Below are 12,332 nucleotides of genomic sequence, written 5' to 3' on the forward strand. Positions count from 1 at the left end.
TATTATGTAACAGAGATAACGCTTATTGGGAATTATCACAAATTACGATGGATAATATCTACTAAATGCTTGTCTAGAGAAAGTTAAAATGTCATGTGAAGAAGCTGAGAAGTAAACAAGCTCTTGTTACCTTGATCAAATATGTTTCCGAATACAGCAAGGGTTTTATATTTAGCTTTCTCTCCTCTTAGTGTGTAATCTGCTCTTGGAGCTTTTTATAAGTGGACTTTCCTAAGATCTGGAACAGCTACTGCCCTTCTTTGCCAGTAATTTCAAAGTCAAATATCAAAAGTACTAGGTAATGGAAGACACGCTTTTGTCTGAGTGTGAAGGAAATTCAGATGCGTTGCAAGGGTGGAGCAGGCGATAGCACCTTTTTGGCAAGCAGTTCGTTGTTATTGTCACATAGTGTTTCTTTATAGGATCCACAGTGGCCTATCTGGAAACAAAATGAGTTTCCAGACTTCCATTGATTTCACTTAAATATTAGGAGACCACAGAGTCAGTCATAGAATTAATCTGTGATTCTATGGATTTTTTTCTCTTACATTTTCTGAAATACAAGATGGGGCTCATCTGCAGAGCCCTCGGTAAATGCAAGCTCTGCTATGAGTTTGTCACTGTGCTTGGGTTCTGGTACAGAATTTGCTCAGTTTGGCGTCTGCTCTTCCTGCGGACATGTCCCTCTGCGGGCAACACTTGGCTTTCGGTGCCCAAACAGAGAGGGCACGCGGCTCTTTGCCCCCAAATCTAGACACCAAGTTATTTCAGTTTCAAGTTGCTCAAGGTTTTTTCTTGTAATAAGTTGCTTTTGACGTTTATTGCATACTATCTTCTCTGCAGCTTCTGTTTTTCTCTCCTGTTGCTAAATGGTGGGGCTAGGCAGATTAGGAAATGGATTTCCTCTTCAAGAGACTGAGTAACTGTACATCTTGGTGCTTAGTTTCACCTTGCTGGGACTACACTAGTTGTAAAGCCTGTGAATATGTATTGGACAGTCTTAAAGCCTTTCTGATAGGTGACCATGGCAATCAAATTGATTCTCTCCTGTGACCTCTTATAGAAGTTGGGTTACAAATTGTCATTAGTGTGCTGATCACATAAAGCATGGATGTAGGGAAGGAGACCTTTTGGCTGGTGAATTAAGAGGGATGGAGGAGAGGAAAATTTACCAGAGTCTCGGAGTCTAGCATGCCAAGTTTACTTTAATCCATATTAATCACTTATGAGTGTCTTTTTTCTGAATAAATGTGCAGCTCCTTCTTGTAAACTGTGAGCCTGTATCCTTCATTAATGGCTGGAAAGTTCCAGGGCCTCGTTTCTTACTTCTTGGGGTTTCGTGCTGACACTGTGCCTAAAAGCCAAGGATAAGGAAGATAGAATTTCACTTGATCTAGGAAATGGCTTGTAACTGGCTGAAAGATGATTCCTGTTGGTTTCATGGATAGAGCAGGCGTCTTGTTTCCTATCTTCCAAGAACTGAGTAGGTATCAGTGAAAATGGATTCCCAAGCCCATGGGCAACAATGCTTGCTGGGCTTTAAAGCATGGCTGGCTTTTTGAAATGGAAATGCGGTGATGGCTACAAAGCACCCTTAAAGGCAAGATTCCGCAACGGTATTCAAGCCTGAGCCCTGCAAGTTCTCCCTTTGCAGAGCACCTCTGTAGTCAGTGGCACCGGGGAAGGCAGAGGCTCAGGAAAGCTCCTTTCCTTTTTATTGACTGCAAAACCAGTTTGGGAATAGGTGTGTTAGCAGGGGACTGCTGTGCGCGTTCTGCTGACCCGTGCAGCAGCATGGCCTTGAATCACAGTGGCTTAAGTGGAGATTATTTCTAAGTCTGAACGTAGTGAGGACCTGAGTATATAGTCAAGCTACACGTGGCTCTCTTCCCCAGCATGAAAGCATATATATTAGTATGAACGTTGTAGTTTATAATACTGCAGTTAGTTCTGTACACGTATGTTACTAAGTGTTTGTGAAACCTGAAGAAGGGTAGGAAAGGTACTTTGCATTTTTTCAGCCATGGAGTTCAGTGCTTTGCCAACCCATGAGACTGAAAACCTATGACTGCAAATGCAGAAATTCATTACTTAAGGGAGAGGCTGGTGTAAATATATACCTTTTTTCTTTTTGCTTTTGATTTGTGAATGCTTTCAAGCTAGTGCTTGCAATGATGAGGGGCGCTCTTTTTTGTGTCTTTAAACACAAAAGCTCAGTTCTTCTATGATTTTGATTTCAAAAAGCTGGAACTTGAAGAAAACATTAAATATCACAAGACAGAGCACAAGAGCTAAGAATGCTGTGCACATCATTGTAGATGATTGTAGTGGATTGGTGCCATTTATGCCAGTGTAATTTGGCAAGTGTAGGGGAAAGAAAAAACAAAAGACATAGTTCTGGCTACAGGATCAAAGGGTTTGATGAAATAGCATTGCATTTGCTCGCCTTTATGTTTTAATAAAGTTGTATATACGGATAATGTAGAAAGAACAGTGTAATAAGGCGTTGTGGTAATTGATCCTTCTGCTCTTTTGTTTTTTCATTAAAGCTGGCCTTTGCCGGAGTTTGACCCAAGTCAGATCCGACTGATTGTGTATCAGGACTGCGAAAGAAGAGGACGGAATGTCTTATTTGACTCCAGTGCTAAAAGAAAAATAGAGGATGTTTCAGTGTCGGTGAGCATTTTACTAATTTGCATGGTTATAGTCTATATTTTTTAAAATGCCAAGATTGATAAATCACAAATGTTCTGTTTTATTCCTATTAACATTTAAACGTCAGTTATATGCAGGGCTATATTTAAATGCCTGTTAAGTTGCAAATTATTCAGGCTTCAGTGATTTCACTCTGAACAGCTTTAAATACTATAGTGATCTCCTTATTCTTGGGCTTGTCTACTTTCTGCTCTTGCAGAGAGAAGGGTTCCTTCCTGGGGCTGCAGCAGGCAATGCTGGGGGGCCGAGGGCATAAACTGATATTTAGGGATGTACTTCTGTGCCATGGTGGGGTCTGCATTCTTAATTGGATGGTCCTCCCAGTCCTTTGTCCTCTTGTGTCCTGTTTGGTTAGCTTTTGCCAATTGTTTTTCCAATGCTTTGCTGACAGTTTTTTGACACGAAGTTACTTGAAAACTTTTCCTCTGTTTTTTCCTTTTGGCACGGTCTGCATGGTAATCTATTAATTGAAACTGTAATGGATGCAGTCAGATGAGGATACTTCCTTCTAAGGGCTCTGGCCAGAAGATTAATTTCTAGCCACAGTGCTATTGTAAGTGGTTGTGTGAGGTTGGACAGCTTATTTTGCCGCTTTGAACTTCCTTTTCACCATCCCTAAAAACATTTACAAAGCATTTTAAGCTCTGCAAGCAGAAAGCACTGTGTGAACTGAAATTTATGATCCCAGTTGCTTTTACCCGTAGGACCTACTGAGTTCTGTAAGCAGGAGTACGCAAAATAACGTTACCCCCAAGCCCTGGTTTTCATGTTGGGTGTTGGAGTACAGCCAGAAGATTCTTCATCCAGCTTTGTAAACTCTTCCGGCCTATTGTCGGATGCTGCCAGCCTGATGTTTCTCATCCCGGTCCTGAGTGCTTCCTATGGCCGCGTATCCTAACCTCTGCAAGTCACTTTGTGTCTCATCAGGCACTAACTTACAGGCTTCTCCATCACTTACTCTAGTGCTTTTATAGCCATGACTCAAGATCCTAATTTCCTAGTTCTTTTGGGGAATTTGTGAAATAAAGCAAGTTTCACAAATGTTGAACAAAATGCATCTTTCTTTTTAAATTTAACTGGTTAGAATGGCTTTATAATTTATAAGTTCCTGCTTATCTAGGTGTTCTTGCCACGAAAACAGGCTTTTAAAGACAAGAGATCTTTAGGAGTGGTTTATTGGTACGAATTTCTGGCCATGCTTATTACTATTACTTCATTAATTGTAAACTATTACTTCATTAATAAAAAAGATGTCGTACATGTTGCCGTATTTCAATTGATTTCTTGAAAGCCTAAAACCTCTGTAAGATAGCTCTGTACTTGCACAGTGAACTTCCAGACTTCACTGTTTTGGTTTATTTCAGAAAGATCGTTGAGTGTAGTAGCTCAACAGCAACAGAATAAACAGCTAATAATGAAGCCAATATAGTTCCATGTTAGTCTCGCCTTTATTTTTCTTTGCTGAGGATGAAGGGGGAGAGAAATAGCTGGATTCACCATCTCTATGAAATGAGTATGTGAGACTGGTGGAGGAAGACTGTTCCCAGGGGGCTTGAAATGCCCAAAACTCATCTCTAGTAACTTGATAAGTTTCTTCTTTTTTTGTGGTATTAGGAGACTTTGAAAGAGAATATATTGAAACATTTGCTTGCCATGGTATCAGCCTTCTGCGGCACTCAGATAATGTCATGTCAGGCAAAACTTCTCATAAAACAAAACTTTGCAATAGCAGAAACATTATGCAGGTAAAAACGTGCAGAGGAGTCCTCGGCTCGGCTTGCTGCGAGCTTAGTACAGGCTTGTGCAGTTAGCAGTACGTACTGGCCATTTCCAAGGAATTGCATTGTTTATTTTTCTCGCTCTTTATCATGATTTTCATTAACAAAGACACACCCTGCCTATACAAAGCCAGATCTTGGCTCTAAGCACATTCCAAGGCACTCTTGCCCTTTCGCAGCAAGACATGTGTGTGGGCTGGGCACTCTCCCCTCTGAAAGGGTATCTGTTCACCACCCCACAACAGCCAACACTTTCTGCATCTCCCCCCCCCCCCATTTCCTAACATGATTTATACCTCTGGATTGACAAATAACACTAGGGGAGAGATTTGCAAGAGTGGCTAGCAGTGGCCAGACTATTACGGTTGAAGTCTAATTAGTCTAATACAGAGAACCGACAGGGTTTCAGTTTGCTTTATGTTGCTGTGCTCTTCAGTTCCCATTTTCTGTTGCTTCTGAGACGTGTAACAAAATTGTCTAATTGAAAGCAATTGTAATTTAAGAGTTGTATGGCTGCAGCAAGGTGAGATACACTTCGCTCTATTTTATATATCTAATCTCTACATATGTCAAGACTTGCGTGCAGTGGACCAAGGTTAAAAAGATGGCTCAATCATTTGAATTCTGTAAGGGAAGGTATGGTTATAAAATTTAAGGAGCATCAGAGCAAACTTTTCCTGACACAGATGTTTCAGGAAATAAAACAGTAGTCTCCGGCTTTTTGATGAGTGAAAACTGCAGAGTTTGTGCTCACGCCAAGCTGGGCTCTAATTATTTAAGCATTACTAGGTTCATATTATCTGTGAGGGAAATGTGACTATAACACAAATAAGGATTTTGTGTTTTCATTGGATATTAAATCAGCCTCTTCATGTCTTCAGTAAAGCTAAACATTAGGTAAACAAGAATTTTGGGAGGGTATTGCACAGAGACACATAGAAAGCAGCTGCGAGTTTGCCATATGGCCATTGAGATATTTTAATTGTGCAGGAGAATCAGTGTTTTCCCTGGGTCTTGCTAGAGTTAAACTTGGCAAGCAAAGCTGAGCAGCAGTCTGGTGACACGGAGGGCTGGCGGCTGCCACACCGGGAATGTTGGCCGAGGGCTGTGCCAGGCATTTCCACCCAGGCCAGGCGGAGATCTGCCTCAGGCAGCTGTGGGCACTTGGCATGGGGCAGGCAGAGAGATCCCCTTTGTGAGTCCTATACCTTTTTTGGTGCTAAGCAGGAGAGGTTCTTCCCCAGCTTTCCAGGGGATGGGCTATTGATCCGCTGGGCTCTCTAAGCAGACCTGAAAGGCTGCTGCCTCATGGGCATCCGAAAATTGGGCAACTCCCCTGTGTTCTGTCAGGGCATCCCAGAAGAGAGCGGCTGCCCTTTCCAGCCCTGTGACACTAGGTCATGAGCAAATGTATCAGAACAGGCATTTGCATACTGAGTATAGCGGGGCAGCATGTGGTATGACAAGTAGACGTTACTGATGCCTTTACTAAACAGCCTCAGTCCACACCCAAACATCCACATCCCGTGTTTTTTTGGGCATCAAAGTACTTCTTTGGGCAAGCTCATGGGTTTGACCCCCTGTCTCCTCTAGAGAGTTACTTCAGAATTTGTTCCTCATGCTACTAAGTATCTTCTTTCTAATGAGACTCTTACTTGATTTGCAGATGGTAGTGTTAAAACGTATGGCTGATTTCTACTAGTAGACTTGTTTCGGTGCTTGTCTGCCCCTTTTTCTCTAACACCTCCCCGCCTGCCTCCCGCTCGCAGGTACCACCAGCCCCACTCACTGCCTGCGTGGTGCCTCATGGCTGTGCCAGGTCCCGCACGCATCCACCCTGATGGCTTGTACTGAGTTTCCAAGCCAGGAGCCGTGTGTAAACATAGGTACACTCCTCCAAGAGCTCTGATACCGGGCCTGGTTTGAATTTCAAATCAAGCACAACAAGCAGTTCCTTTTCCTTCTTAAGGTGCAGAGGGCAGGTGGCCCGGCCAGTGCTGAGCTTTCAGCCTTGGCTCTGCCTTTCCTGACCCCTCTGTGCTTGGCTTCTCAACCTTGACACTGCATTCATGCTCACCTTACGCAAAGGCTGTGCTGTATTTTACTGTGCTGCTGCTGTTGTGCGGCACATGAATTATGTTGCCATAAATGTCAGTGTGCAAAGGCCAGCTGAAGTATGAGGAATTTTCCTCCAAGGGCCAGCAACTGACTGGGATAAGGATGCCACAGAAATGATGCCATGAGGGAGAAGTGGGGAGTAAACCAAAGAAGAAGCTGGGAAGGGGAACCTTGCGTCAGGGCTTTCCTTGGAGCAGGCTGAAGGAGTTCAGGGTTATGATCTCATTTAGCTGCTCGTTTTCCTTTTTATGTTGTCCACTGGTGACTTATGACAAGATGGCGTTTGCCATTAGGGCTTTGACTGAAGAGGGGTGCCGACAGACGTGTAAGAAGCTAAACGATTTTCTGAGCCTAAAGATCAGCCTAGAGGAAGGCGTGGAGTGCAGGGAGGAAGAAGAAGGGGTGCCCACGAAGAAGAGGAGGGAGGAAAGAAGGCAAACGCCAAGCTGTGCAATGTGCTGAGCAGGGATCCGGAGTTTAGGTGGTTTGGCTGGGAACAGGGAAAGGCAAGGAATCAGACAAGGGCAGTGACTTGTTCCCAGGACCCAGAGCAGAAGAGGATTTTAAGAAGCAGGGTTTGTTTTGTTTTCTTGAAGAAATGAAAGAGAAAGAGTGGCCCAGGGTACAGAATTGGAGATCTAAAGGTGCAACAGTGGACTTGGATTTAGGGAGCAAAAAGTTCGCTTTTGCCGTGTAACCTAGTCGTCTTTCTCTTTGGGATAATTTAACTGAAAGGTCATATGATATTTGATCTCCTACTGTGGCAATTTCTTTCACTCCGAATGTCATATTTATCCCAAAGTAGAAAAAAGGCATGCTGTTTTAAACAAGCCAGGATTAGCCACGTGTTCTAATATACTTCAGCACTGGATAAATGTTGAACAGCAAATTGCTTTGAGGGATTAGTAATTGGATAGTGAGCCTTTTGCTTTTAGGTGAGTTGTGTGAAATGGAGACTCTGGTCTCTCTCTGGCTCTCAGTGGACAGGTTTCCAGAGAGCCAGGCTGAGCAGACAGATAAAGACACCAGCTGTAAGCACAGAGACTGAGTCCCGCCTTCTTAGCTCTGCTTATTCTCTCCAAACAGAAACAGAAGAATACTAGTGAAGTGGGGGAACCCACAGTTGTTTTACTTCTTTCACTGACCTCTGAGCAATAGAGGAACTTGACAACTCTGGAAATAAAGGGAGAATGGAGCACTTGACAGCTGCATTTTAAGAAAGACACCTGGATTTTTACAGCAGCAGTTGAAGGGAAGGAAAGAATGCCTATTTAAGTTACTGTCATGTCCTAGGTGGATGCATACATTTAATTACACATTCAGACCAACACATATTAATAAAGCAAAAGAATTAATTTATGTATTTTTGGAATAATATTTCATCTTTGCTGAATAACCTGCTCTAGAAATGAGGTATACAGAGGTCTCAAAGAATGGCAGCTTTACTTGGATATATAGATTTCTCTGTCTCTACCACCACAGTGGTATTTGAGCACCTGCTGTTGCAGAGAGGTAGAAAAGAGTGAGGCATATGATGACATTTCTCTTTCCTTCTGTCACTCACAGCCCTAACACACACGCACACAGTCTGGATTCAGTTTAACACACCAGGCTCCTTTCAACTGTCTTATTATCCCTAACCAAAACCTGCCCAGCAGAAATTCTTCTTCCTGTGCACAGCACTGGGCACGTTCTTTCCACTTCTGAGGAATGTATAGACCTTGTGGCAAAGAGTTAAAGGTCTTTGCTGATAGAGGTGGAGAAAAGAGATTCCAGAAGCAGAACTGTAGAAGAAAACTACTTTGTACCCTGTTGTACTATAAAGACATTTTACTCTAAGTTATCTTCAGTACTATCTGATACGTCTCCAAGACTTTCAACAAATTATGACCTCTAATGTAAGAACTCTGACTGCCAGGAAGTCTTTGGAGCTGGGCGGTATCTGCATCGAGCTGGCAGAAAAAGAACAAAGAGTGTGACCACAGCAGGGAGAGCAGCGTGGCAGCCAGGAGCAGCACTGTCCGCGGCATCCTTCCAGCAGATGTTCTGCTCTCCAGCAAAAGTGAGCATTTCGGAGGACTCCAGCAGCACTTCGCCTCGGGATCTGATTTGCTGCAGCTATGTCTATTTGGAAAGAAAATCCATAACTTTGAATCTTTCCCTTGTGCGGCTCTTAAATCATTAGGTTACCTTTATATTTTTGGAAACCTGGCTCGGATATCTTTGGAATATTATATTGGAATGCAAGTAATCCCAGTCCTTTGATGCATAATATCTTGAAATTTGTACCATCTAAAATTTCAGTGATGTTTGGAGTCAGAAACTGCAGAGGAGAGGGACATTGCAGGTACTTGATCTCATTGTCCAACAGGTTATTCTTAAGCACATGCTAAGTTTGAAAAAAAGCAAACACCAAAATTCATCAGTGATCTGCATTTTAGGAGGGATTTACTGTTCATGAGGTTCTGAAAAGTGGTGTCTGAAAGATCCTGACCTCCTTTACAGACTCCTTGCAGCAGTCTTGGTTCATTAAACTCCACTGCAAAGACCAAACAGCCATTTTCCTGGTTTGCTATTTAAATTAGGCAATTACTTCAAGATACCAGACTCCCCAATGGATCTGGGGAAAGCTGCTGTGTAGAAAAATGCAGAGATAATGAGAAGAAATTATTTAAAAGTAAGTAATTTGCAAACTTAGTCTATTTTTTTAATGAACAGAAATTTTCTTCACCTGTAGAAATGCCTTTACTGGCTTTACGGTCTCAAGGAAGCTTAGTTAGAATTGTAACTTTTTAGAAGGAACTTTCAACATCTGATGAAAAATGCAAGCTGAAATGTGGTTCGCCTGCAAAAGCTTCTGTAACCCTGTGGATTTTATGTGGTTTTATCACATGATGCTTGCCTAGCCGAGGACATTGTTGTTTGTGTCAGAGATAAAATGCAATTCTAGTTCACGAGTTCCGACTGAAGTCATATGATGATCATTCACATGCTCCAGCCATTGTGTACTGTGCTCAAGCCACAGATACTAGCAATTAGCAAATCTACATATTGCATGAATTCAACGTACTCACCACGATGTGGTAATGAGAGGATACTACTCTGGGAGGTTGTATATGTCAGTAAAGCACAGGACTCAGCAGCTAGTGACGGTTTCCTTCCCCTCTGCCACAGAATTACTGATCTGTCTGCACATTTTTCCTTAAGGCTTTCTGCGGTGGCAGCTCTCTAATGGGAGCAGCAGTGCAGGCTGCTGCATGGAGCTCCATAATCCCTGACATTTTCTGCTGTTTTGCTAAATCTCGCCCCCAGTTAGGGCCACATAAAAGTCACCTGTCCCTAACTGGGGTTGAGATTTAGCCAAAAAAAAGAAAGAAACTTGCACAGCCTAGGACAGAGGCATGGGATTCTCATCAAAATCCCTCCACAGCACTAAGGGCAGTCGCCTTTTTCTACAGTTGTTGCTGATTATTGAGTGGAGTCATGAAGTTACCACCCCGTGTCTTGGGTATTTTGCACTTTTCTGTATGCTTTTTATTTTTTTTCATCGCTATTAAAGATTGAGACATACTTAAGATTTTGAATGAAAGGGGAGCTTGTGATGTGAACCTCTGAGTCCAGAGATCAAGCATGACAGCACTTCTGTATTTCCATCTCTCCTGCAAACCGTGCTTCCAGTAGGGTTTGCTTCCAGCTTGCTCTTACTGGTTTGGTGATTGTGTAGGAAATGTTAATTAAGAAAGTCTTAGGGCAGAGTTAGTATGTAATTTTGAGCAGTGTAGACTATTTCTGTCTCCTAGCGCTGCCCACTAGCAAATGTAAATAATGTCAACCTTATGTGAGTGTTTTGAAGTGTAATGAGTATATGAAAAGTATGTTGAGATCTTTAGGTGAAGAGGGTTGCCTAATGCTAGTGTAAATAGCATTAACTAACATGGATAATGATTCTGCTTGGGATGCTGAGATTCACAGGGGAAGTCACAAATGTTTATAAATCGTCAAAAAAACAGTAGTGGAGCATCTCCGGTGCCAGTGATTGATAATACAGACACAGATCCTACCCATCCTCTATGGCAGTTCCAGCACCATCTGAGCCCTCTTAACTCCCTTTTTTGATATGTTTTCTCTCTGAATCTCTACCAGAAATCACTCCTTGGACCATTTCTCCATTGTTTTGTGAAACTTTTCTGGCTTCCCTGTAACACTGACTGTTTTTCAACTTTGTCCATTTTCAACCTCACAATTGCCTCGCACTGAAAACAAGAGGAACATGTCACCTCTGTGCCACTCTTTAAAAGGACTAGGGGACTTAGACGCAGCTGTGGAGAGATCTATAAAAATAGTAGCTTTTCTCTCCACCTATCCTTGTAACATGAATCTCTCTGGAATTCTGGTGTTCTTGCTCGATTACTCCTGATCAGTGTGTTTTCCTGTACATCGTAAACTGCTCCTTGTCGTGATCAGGCTGGCATCGCTGCTCTGGAGGGCTGTGCCCATCACACTGCGCTGTCACCTCTGCCCCAGTGGGCACGGGGAGCGAGATGGGGACAGATGGGGCCTGTTGTTGCCATCCTTCCCTTGAGCACTTTGTTACCATCCTTTCTCCTCCTGATCCTGAATCTAAAAAAGTCATTTGTAAAGCTTCAGAGCCGGATGGCTGCTTAGGAAAAAGAAGTTGCAGTGACCTATTAGCTCCTGGCTAATTGAAAGTAAAACAGCTCAACTTTCTCTTGTACAGCCAGGCTGCAAGAGACACTAATAAATATTCTTTTAATTGTTTTTCTGGGGCATAAGCCTTTCAGCTCTTAAATACCTTACCTAAACAGGTAAGTACTGTGCTGCTAAACAGTGATTTCAGGTTGTGGGTCTCAGTGTATCATGTATGTTGTCTGTATTTCAGAAACTCTGCAGTGATGCTCAGGTGAGAGTTTTTGGGAAATGTTGCCAGCTGAAGCCTGGAGGAGACAGCTCCTCTTCCTTGGATAGTTCAATCAACTCATCATCTTCGTTCTCTGATCCAAAAGAACAATGCCCAAAATACCAGGTGAGTCACTCTTCCTTTTTTTTGCATAACCCATGTCAAATACTAACTGCAGGTGAGGTACTGAATATTTTCAACTTCTTGAAAGTGGAGAGCAGTTTTCAGTCAAAACCAGACTTTGGTTCTGACTCAGTAATGTTTAATTCTGTAGCTTGGGTTTCAACAAGTCTAAAAGTAACCAGCTCATTCTCTCAGGATGTGTCTTGAATGGCAGCGATTTCTCTAGGGCGTTTGTTCTGTCTTATGACCTGGGTGATAACACTTGTTCAGTACACTCAGACCTGGCACAAATATCTTATCTTGGTATAGATGAGGTAGTTTATTTTACTTTATTGCTAAAGGACAGGGAAATAACAGAGAAATGCATTGTCCGTAGGGACAGTCCATTTAACAGCTTTATAACAAGGGATTCAGTGCACTTGAGTTACGTTTTACATAAGAGATTTTGGCCACGAGAGTAGCTACAGTCATCTGACATGGATATATTTCTGTCATCTCTCCTTCCATGGATCACAAGTGTTTTATATTAAGCCACCCTAAAATAGAACTAAGCCCTTCCACTCTTTGTAATGAAGTAATTGTGTGTTTGAGGGAAGCTGCTATCTCCGCAACCTATTCTGAAGTACAGTACTACTGATGTCTTAATCTACCGTAGATATAAATGAAGAACCTTTCAGTGC

At 42.6% G+C, this 12,332-nt stretch overlaps 1 protein-coding gene across 4 annotated transcripts in view; it reads left to right on the plus strand.

The window, feature by feature from the left end:
* FNIP1 (folliculin interacting protein 1) overlaps positions 1-12,332 on the plus strand; it is a 69,394-nt gene that overhangs the window by 27,631 nt on the left and 29,431 nt on the right. For all 4 annotated transcript variants that reach the window (XR_012589457.1, XM_074603613.1, XM_074603615.1 and 1 more), the window contains exons 2-3: positions 2,550-2,676; positions 11,512-11,655. Coding sequence is in view for 3 of the 4 variants with exons in the window: in XM_074603613.1 (XP_074459714.1) it covers positions 2,550-2,676; positions 11,512-11,655 (271 nt within the window). In the remaining variant the exon portion in view is untranslated. The remainder of the gene's footprint in view (positions 1-2,549; positions 2,677-11,511; positions 11,656-12,332) is intronic.

Source organism: Larus michahellis, chromosome 11, assembly GCF_964199755.1.
Source record: "Larus michahellis chromosome 11, bLarMic1.1, whole genome shotgun sequence".
NCBI lineage: Eukaryota > Metazoa > Chordata > Aves > Charadriiformes > Laridae > Larus > Larus michahellis.